At 33.4% G+C, this 20,023-nt stretch overlaps 2 protein-coding genes and 1 long non-coding RNA gene across 3 annotated transcripts; 1 reads left to right on the plus strand and 2 right to left on the minus strand.

Moving 5' to 3' along the window:
* Positions 1 to 11,418: 11,418 nt before the first annotated feature.
* On the minus strand, positions 11,419 to 12,311 carry LOC122578702. The gene is made up of 2 exons (XR_006320536.1): positions 12,223 to 12,311; positions 11,419 to 11,771 (listed from the first exon to the last, which is right to left on the minus strand). It is a non-coding gene; the product is annotated as an uncharacterized LOC122578702 (long non-coding RNA).
* LOC122578701 (nuclear transcription factor Y subunit B-3-like) lies at positions 11,603 to 13,138 on the plus strand. The gene is made up of 2 exons (XM_043750720.1): positions 11,603 to 11,756; positions 12,225 to 13,138. The coding sequence occupies exon 2, from the start codon at positions 12,228 to 12,230 to the stop codon at positions 12,828 to 12,830; it is 603 nt and encodes a 200-aa protein (XP_043606655.1). The 5' UTR covers positions 11,603 to 11,756; positions 12,225 to 12,227; the 3' UTR covers positions 12,831 to 13,138.
* Positions 13,139 to 14,859: 1,721 nt separating this feature from the next.
* Positions 14,860 to 17,173, minus strand: LOC122578700 (NKAP family protein CG6066-like). The gene is made up of 5 exons (XM_043750719.1): positions 17,110 to 17,173; positions 16,540 to 16,650; positions 16,081 to 16,161; positions 15,945 to 16,004; positions 14,860 to 15,340 (listed from the first exon to the last, which is right to left on the minus strand). The coding sequence occupies exons 1-5, from the start codon at positions 17,167 to 17,169 to the stop codon at positions 14,894 to 14,896; spliced, it is 759 nt and encodes a 252-aa protein (XP_043606654.1). The 5' UTR covers positions 17,170 to 17,173; the 3' UTR covers positions 14,860 to 14,893.
* Positions 17,174 to 20,023: the final 2,850 nt, after the last annotated feature.

Raw genomic sequence — 20,023 nt, forward strand, 5'->3', positions numbered from 1 at the left:
CTGAATATACCGAAGCGAAACCCTTATAGAAAGAGTTCTTTGTCCACTAAGGTTTGAACAAATCTTATGAATGGAGAGATATCCTTTCAACCATTGAGTTAATTCTCAAGGCTAATACATTATGATATCTATTGGACTTTAATATTTGATACACACAAGATATATTTGGCCAATTTTGATTTGTATGCCAACTATAAAATTCGAGTAGCGCATCATTATAAATTTTTATTAAAACAATTCTATGAAGAAAATTTATATCTGTTAACTGGATAATTAATTTTACTGAGTTAGTTAAATATTACGATCCAAATATGTCTATTTTTTTTAAATATTTTATACTATATTAAATAGGTATGGTGGTTTTGTTTTGTTTTTTTAATATATATGTTCAATGAAAAAAACGTAAATTCTTTCACATGAACTACAAGTGGAGGTATTTAACGAAAAGGATGAGTTTTTCAACGTAAGTAAAATCACATGGATGAAGAAAGCTTTAAGATAGAGATGAAATTTGTGTTTTAAAAATTGGTGGTTAGTCACTTAGGCAGTTAAGGCTTTATATGCGGCTCGTAAGACATGCAATTCTCCTTATAACCACATGATGAAATTTATTTTAATCTAGAAAAAAAAATCATCAATTTAAAGTTCAACACTAACAACCAATTGTTTTTAACAAATTACGAGCATGGTATTAGCACAATGCGGCGACGATGACATTATTTGCGATGTGTTGGCGTCGACGGATGGCGATGGCGTCAACATTAAGTGGTGTAGGAAATTGATACAAAGATATTTGAAATTAGGGATAGTAAATATATCTTTTAAAAGATTATGGAATGATTGTGTAAGTTAATTAATTAAGTGTAAAATGGTAATTTCGCATGTTCCAAAATTATAAACTTCTCAACATTGTGGTACAATTTTTATATAGTAGTACAGATGTTCTCACTTTGCTACCTAAGTGACTAACCACCATTTCGAGTAATTTCAATATAAAGTTATAATGCTCTTACCCATAATTTTGTCTTTTAGCCTTTATTTACTTGTTGAGAACCGAAGAGCATTATAACTTTATATTGAAATTACTCGAAATGGTGGCCCTAGGCCCCTAGCTATCGATGCTATCAAATGTCCAGATGATAAAGCTATGCTGAATGAGATGTTTTGGACCTTTTGGTTCTTATCCACTTTGATAAAGTTATGCTTTATATTTTTCAAAAATCGCCAATAAATCCTTAAGTCCATCATCAGTTTGAAAAGATTACATCCACCTTTTAGTGTACAAACATTTACGAATAGCGTTTGATAATCGTAGTTGTCAATGTCATTGGTGTTTGGGATGATGTTATAAAGTGATTATCTAATTATTGCGTTTGTAAAATGTAGATAATCTGAAAAAGTGTTTGTATGAAAAAGTAATTTATTGGCTATGAAAACAAAGTTTTGAAGAAGCATGTACTTACATGCATTTTCAAAACGCAGTTTTGAAAACACATAATCTATTTTGAAAACGCAGATTTTGTTTTGTAATCGAAATGACAAACAATGTGATATATAACACAACTAGTTAGTTATATGTGTCTTTTTAAAGAAAATATTATTTCAATAAACCAGGATAGTTTTAATAGATTAAATAATATTACTGTAATAATTTAATGTTTTTAAGAAAATTTAAACTGGAAAAAACCAATAATATTTTATGTGTATTTATTTATTCGTTTTAAAAATAACACTTATTGTGTGTTTTGTGCTAAAAAATAAAGGTAATAGACGTTTGTTCAGTAAAATATTACGTATTTATAAACAAAATTAAATAAATTTTGACTTAATTAACATAGCAATTACATATATAACCTACGAATAAAACACGTTATGAACTCCCAACCAATAAAGATAGTCGGTTGAGATGATGACCAGACGGACACCGGCCCCCATCTCCAAATAAAATGTGCAGAATTTGTGCATGCATTCATGCTTGGTTTTGATGTGCTGGATGCAGTTGTCTTTGTTACGGATGGATGAACTGTACGTATGGAATCGTATTTGATAATTTTATCAAACATAATATTGTTTGATATAAATGAACTGTAGGAAACAAAGGTGATTGAGGCACATGCACCAGGAGATTACAGGTTTAATTGGTAAAATTGGTATTCCGTACGTGGCCGTTTCAAGACTTTCTTTGGCAAACCATAGTGTTAATCTAGGGATCTTTTCGAACCTTGGTCTGTGTTGAAATGCGAGGGTACTAGGCCCCCTTGGTCTCAAATGCGATCATAACTTCATCTTAACCAATAATTAATTAAACCAGCATAACTTCAAGAAAAAAAGTTTATGTTCAAAAACATTCAAAACTTAGGTGCTTTTCACATACTTGAATATTTATTTAAGCTATATAGTGCTTCAGCAAAGTAGTTAGTAGATTGCCCGGGTCATGATATTCTGACGTTCAACGACGTTCTTCATGTTTGTAGGTTCAGTAAGTTTTTTCTTACTCTTCCATTCCACAAAGGACCATTACGAAAATTGAGAATTTTATAGAAAAAAGTCAATTATCAGCAATTATACTTACTTTTTATTTTTTTTTTAAAATTATTTAAAGTTTTTCATATTCTATAGGTAGTAACTAACTGGCATCGACTTAAATGATTTAGAGTTTAATAAAACCTAACTATCAAACCAAGTTAACTAGTTTTTACATAATAGTTTTTACATAAATTTTGTAGTCAATTAAATAAAGAAAAATGACAACAAAGCCCTTATGGCTTCACTTAACGTACATAAAAAGATTGTATGTATCCATATTAAAACACCATCCCTGAATTTTATGGTAAGTCTATAACTAATTAATACAGTTTAACGATAACATTTAAGGCTTCATTTAGCAAAACCCTTTAAAGGTGGATTAGAAAAAGTCAAACAAAAAGTTTGACTAGAAAAAGTAAACAAATTAATAAAAAATTATATATTTTCAGATGGAAATAAATTTTGGATTAAAAAAGATCAACATTTATTTTATAAAGGTTGACTAGAAAAAGTCAAATAAAAAGTCGAATGTAACTAACAGTTTCAGAATATAGTTTTGGCGCCCTTTTTTCTAAACAAACTTATTTTATAGCTGTTACACCACAAAAAAAAGAAATCATAACCAACCACTTAATTTCAAGATTACCAATTTCTATATATATATGTGTGTCAGTGTGTGTATGTATATATTCAACTATTCAAGAACCCAATCAGATTCTTACATTTCATCTGATTTTCTTTCTATATATATTCAATTTCAAGATTGTTTCAAACTAACAGTTCTTTTTAAATCTTCAAAAACTGAAAAGAGTTAGTAATCAAAAGCCATGGATGAAAACAAGAACAAGATTCCAAAAGATAAAGATGGTGATGATCATAAAAAATATGGTAGTCCCATTAATGAGGAACCGGGGCTCAAGAACAACGAAAAGAAAAGTTCTGATGAGCCACCACAAGGTGTGGATGAAGGCACTAGTGGCCAGTGGTGGAAGTATGTTAGGTAACCCGAGAGTAGAAAATCGGGATTTGGGTAACCAAAGAATGCCTGCGTTAATCAACCAACTGGCGAACATACAAGTTTCTCACAAGGGCAGATTTATGGTCACTGAATCAATGAGAAATATGATGAATCCGGGGCTGGGATCGTTTGTGGGGGGATCAGGTAGTGCTGTACGTGTTACTCGTAAGGGTAGATTTACAATCACTACTGAATTAGTACGTAGGAAATGAAATGAATCAAGGTGGTAGTGGTCATAAACGAAACGTTGGGATTTCAGTAAGCAGTGTGGGAGATCAGAACATGTTAGGTCGTCAGGGTATTGATTTTGGACCACCAGTACAAAAGGGTGGGATTAGTGATCGCTGCAGCGTTCCCCCATCTTCTGTTGAGTCTGGTATATATTGTTTTTGGACCAGTAGTGACCCAAAAGGGCAGGTGTGGTGATCACCAATTAGAAGTGGTGATCAAGATTATAACATGGAAAGAAGGCCAAATGCTAAAAGGAATGTTCGGTCTGGTGATGATCTACATAGTGGGGGAAACGGGGAGGCTAGTCATGGATACCAAAGTGAAGACGATATGGAACTGATGAGGGGTCAATTCCAAACGAATAGCAGCGTGTACGTGGGGATGGCGTCTTGCTTCAAAGAGCGGCATACATGCAGAAAAGTATAGCATTCAACATTACTTAATTCCTTGTGTTTTTGATCTGTTTAATAACTATAGATTTGGTCTACTTGGAGAAACTTGACTATCATACCTTAGAATGTCGGAAAACTTGCTGATGCCTTCTTGAAAATTTTAGTTTAATTTCTGATTTCTGCTCTACTGAAAAATGTTTAGAGTATATGCTTGTGTATGTCCACACATCTTAGTATCATTGCATATCTTTGGTTGCTTTCAGGTAACTTAATTGTGCCCCATTTTACATAAATGATTGAGTTAGATTCATCTAAGGTGATTGTCTCACTAGTGAGTGAGACCAAACTAAAGTTATATAGTTGTTACATAAACGAACCAAGCCATGGTAACAATTTATTGCCAAGTTCTTCAATTTATATGACCATTCTAATATCATATGCGTAAAAGTTACGTCTTGTCTCTACGATGTTTCTTCTATGAAAATAAGGATCCATGGAGATTAAATCCCTTACATGCTAAAAGGTTTCATGATCAACTGTTAAAGTCTTCGATGTAGGTTCAGGCCCCTCAATTACACTCACAATCTCACTGTTTAAATGTATATATGCAAAAAATATGTAAGTTGAATTTGCTGTGAGAAATTAGAGACTCAGAGAAAGTTACGTTGCATTTCATTAAAGACAATGGCCAATATATATAGCCAAAACTGAGATAAGGCAGTTACTAACATTTCTCCACTCCTAAGTAACTTGCCATCATGCCCCACTTCCGTTTTGATTCGGTCAAGAGTTACATACATGACATTCTTATCTCATGACATTCTAGACACATACTTTTCCCATTATTACTGATTAAACAACCAAATAAACTAGTAGCTATCTTAATTTAACTCCTAGGCATAACTTGTAACATGACTTAATTATAATGCTAAGGACACATACTAATTAAACAAACCACATAACTACTTGAAATATGTCAAGATTATCCAACATTCGAGCATTATCTACTATATTAAATTTTTCATGACATTACCAGGTTGGTTTATGCATATTCTGCGGACAGAACTGTTTCCTAGTTAACCTTTTGATCTTAGTAATTAAGTTGACCTTTTGATCTTAATTTTCCCCTTAAACTTAGATTGTGGTTAACATTTTTTATAAGTCCTAAAAATATATAATTGTTTGTTTCAGTCTCTTATGGAATTTTTTGTACGGATACGACATTTTTCGAGGCCTATGGTGTAACTACGAACTTTTGCTTTTAAATTTGTAAACCTACAAAAATCGGTGTCCAAGACACCGGCTTTCACCATTAAAACACATGACCGATGTCTTGGACACCGGTTTTCGTAGGTTTACAAATTAAAAACAAAAGTTCGTAGTTACACCAAAGGCCTCGAAAAATGTCGTATCCATACAAAAAATTCTCTCTTGTATGTATAGTTTGTTTTGGATAAGATTTGAGGATACAAAATGGATGGGTTGGGTAAAACATATCATCACGGGATAGGTCAATAGCACTATTATATAGTTCAATCTATATCTAATATTGTTCTTCTGATGGCGCAATGGAACTAAGTTGTTTAAAACTCGAGTCTTTCCAAAGAAATATGAAAAGTTTGTACAATGCAAACAATTAAGCATCCACTGCATAGAGACTAGATGATATGAATATGATACCCCTAAGAAGCCACAAATTTTTATGGGGTGGCTTATATATATCTAAATGTCGTTCGATAAGTTGCTGATCACACAAGTTTTGGTAACATAAATCATCTACTGTTGCTGATCGATTCGCAAGTTTAGCCTTCTGATCTTAGTTATCTCAATAATATTTTGGCTTACATCTTATGCTTGTTTTTTTTCTTTTCAAAAAAATAACCCAAACTGAGCGTTGTCTTGCTAAATATAGTGGAATCGGGTCAAATTTTTATTACAGCAAGTCATTTCAAATTGTTTGGGTTGAGATGACCCGTCAAAGCATTTTATTTATCTATACTTCTATACTATATTATAAAACAAATTCCCCCGTCTAAATTTTAAGTTTCAACAAGTACTTTCTCAAAATACCCCTCTATCTATTCTATATTTACTTAAAGTAACTATAATAATTTTCTCTCTCATTCTCAACCAATCATTTTTTTTTCTCTCCTCCATAAATCATTTATTCCTTTAACTCATTCAAAATCTTTCATCTCAAAAACCATACATCGATAAATTATAAAAATGTATGGGTGTTTTTAAAATTTCATGCTCTTTCATTCGATATACTTTCAACGAATTTTTAAATCCGAGGGCGGAAGCCGTACGGTTAAGACATTTGGCTATTACATTCTATGACCCCATCACACTTTATGACTTATCACCTCCACGTACCATCTCACCGCCGTAACGCGCGAGTACTTACTTCGTATATTATTACAAGTATATGAATATATTTTGAGCGACTTTACTAGTTAGTTTCTTAACTTTCAGTCTTGACTTGTTATAGATAAACATAACACCCAATTCAGCCCATTGTTGGGTAATGGTTTGAAATTATCTTAATAATAGTATAATTTTTGTATACATATCTTTGCTGCTTGCAGGGGTAAACTTATGCATTACTTTTAACATAGTACTCGATCGATCCATTAGACTGATGTTTGTGTTGCGATAGACCAAAATATCTTACAAATACGGAGTATCTATGATTACACAAAAGTTATATATATATATATATTATACGAATTGTGTAGGAGATTGTAGATATATATACTTAATACGTACTAGTTAATTTCGTTACTAATTTCACTCTTGAATTCATCCCATTTTTGTTGGGTAAAGGGCTGAAGTTGTCACTTCTGTTTGTGCTGCGATAGACCAAAAGTTATGTGTGGAATAACAGGAAAAATAAGCAGCTAGCTAGCTAGATTCAAAGTTACATATAATCTATTAAAAACAATGAGCTACATTCAAGAGCTACATATAATCTATTAAAAACAATAAGCTAGATTCAAGAGCTACATATAATCTATTAAAAACTGAACACTGATGTTTACGATTAATATATAAAAAATTTCCCGTACTTGAGAATTACAAATAGTTCGATCATCGTACGAAAATCTCTACTACATCTTCATGAGCACAAAACAGAGTTAGTTCTTCACTAAACAACGGTATTATTGAGAAAGAGTAGACTGCAGATTCGAGAGAAAATTAAAATTGTAAATTTAAGCAGATTTTAATTAAAACATATCTTCAAAAAATTTCAAATTTGATAGCCGCAGAGGCATGCCATTCTCCATAATAGTACCCCTTGGTCGATGATCTCCAATGGTAGTACTTGCGGCCTTGGCCGTCAATATTCTTGCAATTTCAAACGACACGAATGCATCAAGACATGCATACTCCACTTGCTCATACGACAGCGTATATTTGCCCCACGGACTCATCGTGATACGTTTTGGCTTCTCGATATCCTTTTCAAGCACAACATCCGTCAACGTTTTCAATCCCCACGTGTTTGTATCCAGCGCGTATACTTTCTTAGCCAAACTCCTCAAATCCATCACTTGTGCCTCGTAGCCGAGCCCATAATCGTTACTTAATTAGTTTCTTAACATCATTATCTACACCCACCCCGGTAAAAGTGTAGCTACGATTATTCATGAACTTGATAAGGGAATGCGGAACGTTGGACGAACGCATGATTTGGAAGATGAGACAACGACTGCCGACACATATTTGCATGACGGCAACTTTTGATTCGTTGCCACCGTTATAACGAAGCTGCCACTCCGTATCAAGACCAACTATGAGTCGATTGAGGTGACGCTTGTGGATCTTTTCGGTTTCGTAGATCCATGCAGAGACAACGTCCGGATCTTTGGTTACTGTGGTTTCGATGTGGTGCTCGTAGAATTTGATGGTGTATGTTTTACTAGCAGGTCGACGTTGTTGGTAATCATAGAAGGATCTTTGGTAATTATTATTATTATTATTATTATTATTATTATTATTATTATTATTATTATTATTATTATTATTATTATAAGTAGTGGTGGCCATTATTTGGTTAGCTAGGGATTTCGATCGATCGATTATATAATGATGATCGATTAAACTAGCAGAAAGCTTGCGAAGAATGAAGATTAATTATCTATTATTTTTTCAGTAATGAGCTAGCGAATGATCGAATGAAGGGAGATATGTAGTTGTACGTGACATATATATTTATATAAGTATATATGAAAATCGATTTGATTTTTTCTTTTTCTTATTTTTTTTTGCAGTAATGAGCGATTGAATGATCGAAGAGAGATTGTACCTCACATATATTTATAGGAAAGATAAGATAGGGAGGTATATTAGTTTAGGTTTATTGCTTGAGAGCCAAGGGAACGAAATATACAGCACGTACGCGCGCGTTATTTACTTATTTGCTTGCAATACATATATGGTAACTACAGTATATGGTAACTACAATATCAGTTTAATTTTTACCAACAAACTGAATTTATTTCGGTTTATTCTGGAATAATCTAGACAGTACGTACTACTAGCTATCTGCTTCTTAAATTACGCGTTTGAATTCTCCATCTGTTTTATCAACAGCTAGTTAGAATTTATTGTTTTTTACCCTTTTTTTTCTCAAGAAAAATAAAAATAATAGTATTACCTACATATTAACTATTAACATTAACTAGATTATAAAACAAACTGTGATTTTGGTGCACACACATTTTAAAAGGTAGTTGTTGCACCTCATTTCAATATATACGTTAAAAAAAAGAGAGAAAATTAAAATTTCTTTTTTTAAACTTGACATATTTTGCACTTTTCATTCCAAATGTGAAAAAATAGCAAACAAAATCATAAACTTAACACTTTTTCACTTTTTGTCCCTGCGACTAAAAAACGGCGTTAGTTTTCTCCGTTAAGGTTGCTCACGTTCATTAGTTTGTTTGTTTTTTTTTCTCTTTTTCATCCTTCTTAATTTTTTTTCACTTTTTATCATTTTGATAATTTCAAAACTGTCCATCGGTGTATAAATCATATTTGAAAAAAGAGTAAGAAACAAACTACAAAAAAGAAAATTATATTTATACCTACCAAAATATATCCATTGAAATTTTAAATAAACGAAATTAAGATAGTTAATGGTACGTGTATTAATTTAGACGATACATTATATACTTAACAAAAACATTATGGTATAACTGTGGGTTTGTTTGATGATTGGTAAAGTTCGATAATTGAAAATTTTAGAAAAATAATTAACTAACGTATATATGTTTAATTAGATATGATAATAACAATTATAATGTTAATATTAATAATACAAGAAAAATATGAATATTTATTATTTATTGATGTTATCTTAGAAGAAAATAAAACTTTGATTAAGTATAACCTACAAAAGATATGCATCGCTTAAAATATTAGTGTCATGTGTCGCTTAAAAAAAACCCTAATCGTGTTAATCTTATCTTTGTGCCCCTTTATGGTTTATACGCTGACAGATAGTTTTTATATCAAAATGACAAAAAGTGAAAAAAAAATAGGAAAGATGTAAAATGAAAAAAAAAACTAGCGAATGTGGGCAAACTTCGCGGAGAAAAACTAACACCGTTAATCGTGGGACGAAAAATGAAAAGTGTGACAAGTTTAGAATTTGTTTCACTATTTTCTTACTTTATGGGCGATAAGTGTAAAACGTATCAAGTTCATGGACGAAAAATATAATTTTTTTTTTAAAAAAATAAAAATATCAAACTCGATACTTAAGATAATAACCTCAGTGGTATCCCAGTTCTCTCATAGGGTCTTGAGCCTAGGGAGACCCAAGTTCGAAACCTGAGGGGGTAAGATGTACTCCTATTTATCGGCGTCATTTGACGGATTAATAGAAGGTGTTCCTCCCTCCGTGGTTCCCTGAAAATTCAAATGACATCCTGTCCGAAAAACGTAAGGGCCGATAAGTGGGAGGAACATCTGACCATTCAAACGTTAAAAAAAAAAGGATGATAATATTTATTAATATTTATTATCACTAAACGAGTTGATGAAATATATATGATATCTTTAAAAAATAAATACTACTTATAAAAATTTAAGAATAAGCAGATTGCCAACCATGGATTTATAGATTGATATATGGGATACATGAAATTTAGGTGTTGGTTTAAATCTTGATAACAACAAAATTCATCTAGACTTGAGATAAATATTTTCCCAATATAAAATTCCTTTATCAAAGTTTGATATATATGAAAACAATGGTGCTAAGAGTAAATTTACTATGTTTAATTAATTAAAATAAACATATAGTAGATGCGTTAGAAGAGTAAAACTTGGTAAAAGGATAAAATTAGGCGTTTTTTTATACTCTCTTATAAATCAAATCATCATTTTCTCCTCTTTTAGCTTTCTGCCTTTGCAATACTTAATATACATATAATATCCTTAATAATATTAATTACTTTTACATTGTTTAAATTAAACCAATTACTTTTAAATTAATAAACACATCGCACCAATATCGACGCCACCCGTCGTTATCGTCACATTTTACGGGTAACCTTCTTGTATTTATTTATGTACTAACCATGACGTAATTAACTTATAGTCGTGTTCTTTTAGTCATCAAATACTGAGATTATTAAGTGGTTGTATAAATGATGTATGTATGTATTAAGTAAATTATTAGTAATTGACCGTTATTTTTATTTATTAGTTCAAAAATTAAACATGAAACTTTGACTAAATTTATTAAATTTTTAATTTTTAAGTCTATCATGTTGTGCCTAATCTTTATGCTTATATAATAAACACACGGAACATATACAAATAAATATTAGAACGGTACCCGTAACTTGCAGAGACGGCGGAGGCGGTGACGATTTAATAGCGGCAGTGGCGGTAACGAGTGATATCGGCGAGCGGCGGTAGTGGCGACGGCAATGGAGGTTGTGGTGACGCGACGAGTAATGTAAATTATCGTTTTAATTTGGTTTTAATGAAATGTTAAACTTAAAATGTTAAATAATATCTGTTCTAAATAAATGTTAAACAATACAAATAAGTATAATATAATAAATAAATGGGAAAAGTGAATATAAGACTGTCCATGTCCGGCATCTAAGCTTAGATGTGAAACCCCTTAGATACATATTTTTTAATATTTCTTGATTAATAAATAAATGCTTGAGCTCCAGGAATTTTATGGATTAAAAAAACAATATGTAAGTTTTCTACACGTAAATTTAAGTATTTAACAGCCTTATATTCTCAATTCCTAAATAAATACTAAATATAATAAATAGTATTATTATATTGGCCGACCAAGTTCCGCCGATGCTCTATCGATGGTCCACATACTTCCACTATCTTCTTAATCCAACGGCCTATATTTCGCCACTACGGACCAACACTTATCGATAAATAACGGCCAGTATTCTTCCAATAGAGTTCTTATACAACTTGATCCGACGGATATAATCCTCTCTCATTCCCTCCAAATCATATTCTCCCTTATCAAACACCTTTTTTCCATCACCGGAATCCTCGTATCTCCGCCGTTCACTCACGGCGTATCCTCCATATCGGTAATTTCATCTTTTCTGTATTCAAATCATCAGAAATTTCGGTGAATTTGGCGGTAAATTTACCAGAAATTCCGGAATATAATATATTATATGTATCTGACTATTTGAGCTAGATTCAACAGAATTTATTAGTAGAATTTAGATCGATAAAGTCAAAACCCTAGGTCTGACTCTGTATGATCAGATCCATTGGCGCCAAATTTAGCAAAAATTTCGGAAGAATTTTTTTTAATTTGGATCATATATTTATATAATATATAGTCAAAAGTTTTATGATATACCCTAGCGACTGATTAATTGGCTTTAAAATCACCATAGTTTATAGTTCTGATCAAAGTCAACGTTGATATGATATAAAGTCAATACCCTGTCAATTGGCGGTAAATTCCGGTTCATATAGTTTTGAGGTCAACGGTGATAGGGTAAAAAAGTCAAAAATAATAACTAGATAGTTTTGGAAACTTACAGTCAATGGCGGATTCGGATAACGAATCAGGCGGAGGACACAACGGAGATCACTCGTTAAGGGAGCAAGATAGGTTTCTTCCAATAGCAAATGTGAGCAGGATCATGAAAAAGGCACTACCTGCAAATGCTAAAATATCAAAAGATGCAAAGGAGACGGTTCAAGAGTGTGTATCGGAGTTCATTAGTTTTATTACTGGTGAGGCGTCCGATAAGTGCCAACGTGAGAAGCGGAAAACAATAAATGGAGATGATTTGTTGTGGGCGATGACGACGTTAGGGTTTGAGGATTATGGTGAGCCGTTAAAAGTGTATTTACAAAGGTTTAGGGATATGGAAGGCGAGAAAACTGCCCTGGCGGGTGCCGGACGCCCATCAGGCACCAATGAGGGCAGCGTTGTAAATGTAGGGAATAAAGGTGGGGGTTTTCATGAACACGCTAATAATAATAACAATGATGGTAATGGTGGAAACGTGTATGGGAATATGGTGGGACAAGGTGGATATGGGTCGGGTCCAGGTGGGTATTATCAGATGGGTCAAAACTCGAATGGCAATATGGGTTCGGTTTATCCTGGACCTGGTTCGTTAAATGGAAAGCCAGGATAGATTGATATAAATACAACTTTCGTTACATATATCATATATGTATGTATATAAACCGTCTCAAACATTGTTACATATGCCTAAATTAGTATAGGGTTTAGGTAATTGAAGACACAGGTGATTTAGGTACGGTTTTTATGTATTTGTTATTGTTGAATCATTTTTATTAGGAATTTAGATCTTCCTTTGATGTGTAACCAGAATTAGATTTGGTTGGTATAGTTTGGTTTAATTTGGGATATAGCCAAAGCGATGCTGGTATTATATAAAATTCTAGTACTTTAAATATATTATCATCTCCATTTTGTTTCTACTTGTTGACAAAGAAGGATTGATGTTGTATGGTGAAAAATGTTGATTAGTGTCAGTAATTGGACAAACAGTAATTGGCATTCAAATCCGAGCTTATACACAAAACAAAATAATGGGCACATATGTTTTACAAATACCAGTCCAAAAACAAAAACATTATCAGATGACGCAAGAACTTGACAAAAGCAAACACTATCAATAGACCTCAAATCAGATATTCATCCTCATCCTCATCCTCTTCATCGCCTACCAAGCCTACCATTTTAACTCCCTCCACAATCATGTCTTTTAAAGTCCCCGTTCTTAGACCAAGTTCTGTATCGAATCGCTCATCTGAAATGGACATCGGAACAGAAATAAATTCCCAACAAGAATAGACATGCATATGGCTATGCAGCACCAATATGACATTGACAATTAGTAGGGGCGATTTATGAGAGAACTGGATAGGACACCACTATACAGGAACCAAAATAGAATGTAACCAAAAACTAATCGAATTTACATCACATCGGTTCTGAACCATGCTATGATCTGAATAAGATAAGAGCCTAGATCAATGTTCTTTAAATTTAAAAACGGACCAGTTACGTTCCACATTTGAACTGGACCAGAACGAAAAACAAATCAAACATAGGCGGAATCGGTCTGGTGTGGTCTGAACCCAGTTCGGTTCTTCCTTGTTTTTAGTCCATACACAATTCTCTACATCTCTACATCTCTACAATTGACTACTAAAACGAGAGCCAAAACATATGCTTAAATTGGCAAAACTAGCAGGTCCAAGACCCATGAAAGAACCTTAAAAAAAACAAGCAAGTAAAAGGTTTTCTTCCACAGTAGTTACTAAATTTACTTCACTAAAACCAAACACCATCATGTTCCAAATGAAGAAAAGAAAGTGCTTACCAAGCAGGGTCTTAAAGTTTCCTAAGGTTACCTGCAAAAAAAAAGAGCATAATCAGCGCTTGAGATCAAGGTAAGAGATTAGTTCTGGACAGAAGATAAGCATAGTTGCCACTGGTTAACAGAAACCAAATCTAGCAACTGTAAACCTTATATTAGATAGGTGTTGTACAACGGATATTTTAGTGAACTCGGAAAGCATTGAAAAGGATCAATCACAGTCAATCTCAACTCCCGCAGCCATAAATTAAGGTTACTCCCACAAAAAAACTATGAAATATGACCAATCATTAGACATCATAGTCAATCTTGCTTTTTTCCAACAACTAAAACTAGAAAGAACAGATGCTCACCGTCTTAAGATCAACTTCTTTAAGGAGTTCACATACTGCGACTTGGAGTTCATCGTCACTAGGCTTTTTCCTTTCTCCTTTTGGTTTAACAACTTTATCCCCTTTCATACATGTAACAGCAAATATGAGAACTAGACACTAGATAAGAGGGAAAATAAAACAGGCAGCAAAATGGGAAAACTGGGCTGGTTATGTACTTATGTCATAGTTCAAACGGGATATTTTGAAAGGGTCAGGCTGACCCAAAACACTCTCTGTCTGAAGTTCATGACGTATTCTTAGATCATTAGTGTTAAAGAGGATAACATATAACATGTTTTTCCAAAATTATCTAATTTTTTATAATAATTTTTTTTTCGATAGTGTGCAGTAAAAAATTTGGCCCAATTTCAATCTGTTTATCCGGTTCATTTGGAACTATTTTTTTGTGAGTTTACTAACTCACCTGTTGAAGATAAAACGTAACCTAAAACTTTACATTCATCTAAAAATCCATTAAATTAGGATAAATAAAGAGAAATTATTCAAACCCATTTTCTCTTTAGAGGCAGATTTCTTGGGAGATGAAGGTTTCGCATCAACCACGGGATATTTCTTCTTCAATGAGAAGGTCCTTGGAGTGGTTTCACTTTGATCCATGGGTTTGGAAGGACTTGTAGACAACTCAATTGGTGTTTTCTTTTGAGGATTCATTTTTGCTGTTTCTTTGTTCTTTGATTTAGTTTTCGAAGCTGAGTCTTTCTTAGAAGGAGATTTTTCAGAACTTCGTTTGCGCTTCTTACTCTCTTCTCCAGATTCAGGTTCTGATACATGTTTTTCCCCTTCTGACGTATCAATGCCATCACTCACAGTTGCATCTTCAGTGTTTTCTTCCTCTTCCTCTGAGTCTTCCAGTTCCGGAGTACCTTTATTTTCTTCAAACACACTATTAATTTTCTGCTTCTGCATAGGAAAGATACCAGATGGAAAAGGCATGTCACCACAGAAATTGAGTAAAGACTGTTCAAGGGGTTACTTTTAGAGGTGGTATGACGTGCAGGACGGGCAGGTACGCTATTAAATCAGAAGACGTGTAGTTTGAAACGGGCAGATTTGGTATAGGATCAAAGCAGGTGCAGTCTAAATACTTAAATAAACGAGTTAGGTACAAGGTACTCAATAGACTTTGGGCAACTTGGTTCCTTTGACATGTTCGACAGATTTGAACCATTTCCATTTTAGATAATCTTTTTAATTTGACCCATTTGAGATAAAATACAACCTAATTTACCCATTTGTAAGTAATGAAACGAAATTGCCACCTCTACTTCTTACCTTCAAAAGGTAAGTGATAGAGTATAAAAGAGGATGGCAAGTAATTTACCCTTGAGCCCATGGTTTACCCAACTTCAAAAATAGTATAAATGGGCACTTAGTTTCGAGCTAACATATAACAAACTCTTCAGAGATTAATTTGCAAATGCTATTGATGTAAAAATAAAGTGTGATCATACATCATACTCCAATTTACCAAACAGCTTTCAATTTGAAAATCATAACAAGGTACCTTTGAAGAGTTATTTGAAGGTGTAGCACCAGATGATGTACTCTTCTTGCCATTGCTCAACTGTAGAATATTCTTGTGTAAGAAATATTATCATAGTATGCAAGCAATTCTAGGAGTAAGCAAAAAAACGACAAACCTGTTCTTTTTCCGCAAGTAAATTACAAGTTGTGGCACAAGGAAGCAAGAAAAAATCTACTAGCTTCACAATGACATCTTCCTGCGTATAACATAGACATACATCACGTGCTTTCATCACCAAATTATCTAACCTTTACGAAACTATTAATTTCAGAATATCCAATGGCATGCTTAAATGCTCCTCTTCTATTGCAAAAAGGCAATTTTATATTAGTTATAGACTTATAGCAGAATGTGATGCCACAAAGAAGTATACACTGCACTGATGGTTGTGAGGTAATGACCAAATGATATAGGTATGATTGGAAATATAAGCTTAAACATTCAAAAACAACGATATGAAGTGTGACGATCAACTAGGATAGACAAATAGCTCTATATGTGGACATCAAAGCAACAGCAAGTCAGATAACAATTGGACAAAACTTTTGTATGATAACATAAGAGCCATCCAAACCTTTTTGGCGGTATGTTTCGCGACTGGTATGTCGAGCAGATCACAAAACTCGAACAACTTCTTCTTATTACACTTGTTAAGCCTCTCTTGCACTTTAGCTTTTTGCTTTTCCTGCAAAATATTGATATTTATTACTCAGGACTTTGTAGTCATATCTATCAAACTGTACACATTTTCGTATTCATATGCCAAGGTATTAGTGGATCTTACTTTATTACACATATAATGCTCCTAGGTTTTTCCTTGTCGGTGGTGATATGTACACAATCATACTTTGCCATACATCACGAAAAGGTATTTCTAGCACTACAAACTTTCGCGGTAGAGCCACATAATATTCATTTACAGGTAAAAAGTATATTCATCACTCCAACTTTCCTGAATAGACTTTTAACCTCAGTAAATTTGATTACTAATTACAAGAGCACCAAAACAATTTAGTTGCTTATAAATGTGACAATTCAAACGCTTTATAGAAGACACTATCATTAACTCTTAGTTTTATTGAATATATTCAGCCATTTGTGGTATAACGACATCTAATCTGAATGGATATATATAGAAAATAACCTGAGCAGTAGAAGGATGGGAACCGGTCATATTCAATAACCGTCTAAAAGTATCCTTCATTGTTGGTGCTGTAGAGCTAGTTAGAATCTGATGACGCGCAGACTCGTATTCAGGTTTTAGTCCAGAAAGAGCAGCAACCAAAAAAAACCTCTCTCTTTGTGTGGTCTGTTCTGCAAGACTACTTGTACAGGGCATAAGCTCATCAAATTCGTGCATAAGAGGACGAACCTGTCCAAGATACGATTCCATAGGGCCCTCTTGTTTCATATGTTGAATATCGCTCACAACTGTATACAGTCGCTGAATGTCATTCGTCGTATAATATTCAGAAGCCTTGGTCCATACATCATAACATGTTTCAAATGGGGGGAAAAGTTGCATAACAGACGGGTCAATCGATCGCCACAAGAGGTTGCATAACTGGGCATCTATTTGTTCCCATTTCGCACGAGTTGATGATTCGGGTATATCTACGGCTTTTTTTGTCAAGTGATCAACATGTCCCTGGCCTTTGAACCACATTTTAACAGAAGCTGCCCATTCGATATAATTCGCACACCCTTTCAATTTTTCGTTGGTCATAGAATGGATAGTGGACATGGTTAAAGGCTGATTAGTACTACTACCAGACATGGTATATGAGAATAAATATATATAAACAAAAAACAAGGGCGGCAGACGGTGGTTGCCGGAAATGGAAACAAGGGCAGGAGATAAAAATATCTTCTAACGGACTGATACAATATTAAGCTTTGAATTTATGATTGTTAATAACTATTAATACATGATTTATAGATACATAATAATAATAATAATAATAATAATAATAATAATAACCCTAATAATAATCTAAAGAAATAAACCCTACTACAGGCAGGCATATTATACAATGTGGGCTAACAAACAAACATCAAAGGTTGCATAATAAACAAATGATGAAGTATTTTCTTGTTTGTTATAGAAATGATGTAATCTTTTTTCATTTTTTTTAAGTATGTTTTGATGGAAGATGCTGAACTTACTTCTTCTTTTTTTTTTTTTAACGGCAAAAGTGAATTTTATTGATCAACAAAACTAGCAAGGAACTAGGAAAGTTACAACTGCTGAACTTGCAGAAAAACTCAAATAAGTAAACCACGTGTATTATAGAGAAGTCAACCAGGATAGGGAGAGTGTTTTACTTTTGGTCCCTTTCATTCCAGTGGTCAACCAAGGAAACACAGGTCAAACCCTTCAGGTTTGGAAGATGACCTTTTTGCCCTTCTATTCTTTAATTTCAGCTCTCTCTTTAACCGTTGAGTCTCTCTCTAGTTTCTCTCTAGAGATCTATATCTGAGAGATTCCAGCTTTCTTCTCCGGTGAAACCGTCGAGATTATTTTTTCAAGGGTAAAGCCCTAGGCCGGAGGTCCTTAGGAAACAGTCTCTCTACCTAAAATAGGGGTAAGGTTGACTATATCATACCTCCCTCAAACTCGGGTACTCGCCTGAATTGAGTACCATTGTTGTTGTTGTTGTCTCTCTTTAACAAGTATCATGATCACTTTTTGAGAGGATTTTTTATAAAGATTTATCATTACCCAATCTAGAAGAAAGGTGGTTTTGCACTCACAATCTCTAGGTACTCTGTTGGGTTAATCTTGATTTCGGGTCAACAAGTCAATGGGTCGTTTTTAGTCTAGTATTAAAGTCAGTTTGTTTGTTTTGGGTCATTTAGTAGTTTATTTCAGTAAGTTTTGTTTATTTTACCTATTTAGTATGTAAATTTAATGAGTCAAAGAAGTAGAGTAGTGGTAAGTGGGTGGTTAGTAAGTTATAATGATAGTCGAGCAGTTTATTTGGAGTCTTGTAGGCTATTTATAGACATTCTAGTTGCTTGAATGAAACAACACACTTTCCACAGTAAATTTCGTTTTTTGCTGCATTCTATTTTCGAATTTCACAAAGCAACAACAGTAAATAAGGAAGGGTCACATCCTACATACTCATGAGGCTAATCGTATGGATGAATCACTAGAGGGAGCATTTTGTACTGTGCATTTAACTACTTATTTTCCACGATCACTGCTTTTGGATGATACCCGTAAGAACCTTAAAACTTCTAATCAAGATTTGGATGCTAATGAGGTTGTCTTTGTTCAAGACGAAGTTAATGAAACGGCGTTGTTGGGGGCAAACTGGCGTTCGTTTGGATGGATCATGGATGTGAGTATGTGACTATATGGTTAGCGAAGGTATTCTTGGTGATGGTGTTACTTATGGTCCCCAATGAATATCATGTAAATTAACATGAGCAGGAAACACATTCTTTTATTGATTATTCAGATTGCTTATGAATATCATGTAAATTAACATGAGCAGGAAACACATTCTTCAATTGATTATCCTGATTGCTTGTTGGAACTATGGAAGTCGAAAAAAGAAAATGTCTTTAATGGGTTTTTTTTTTTTTTTGTACAATAGATTGTTTACGATAAAAAAAAATAATAATAATATTAAAAAAGGTAATTAGATGGGACCCTGATCTCATATATTATTTAGAACTCACTAATCCCCTAGCTAGGCTAACTTAATAATCTTTTTATGGATAAAAATCGGGCCTCAAGATTGCATTTGGTGTCAGAGAATTGGAGTAATTTTGTGTTACATGTAGATATATGGTCTTTTTTCTGTGGTGTAGCAGTATAGGAGAATTGGAGTAGTTTTTTATTACATGTAGATTTATAACTTTTGTTTTCTATGTACAATCCCTTTTGTAATGGGAAATGATATTCGTACCATCATTTTTTATGGATGTACCACAATGTACAATTATATAGCTGACTGTACAAGTCAGTAATACACAGTTGTGGTACATCCATCAAAATAAATGGTACGAATATCACTTCCTTTTGTAATACTAGTATTTGTCTCTGA

Source organism: Erigeron canadensis, chromosome 8, assembly GCF_010389155.1.
Source record: "Erigeron canadensis isolate Cc75 chromosome 8, C_canadensis_v1, whole genome shotgun sequence".
NCBI lineage: Eukaryota > Viridiplantae > Streptophyta > Magnoliopsida > Asterales > Asteraceae > Erigeron > Erigeron canadensis.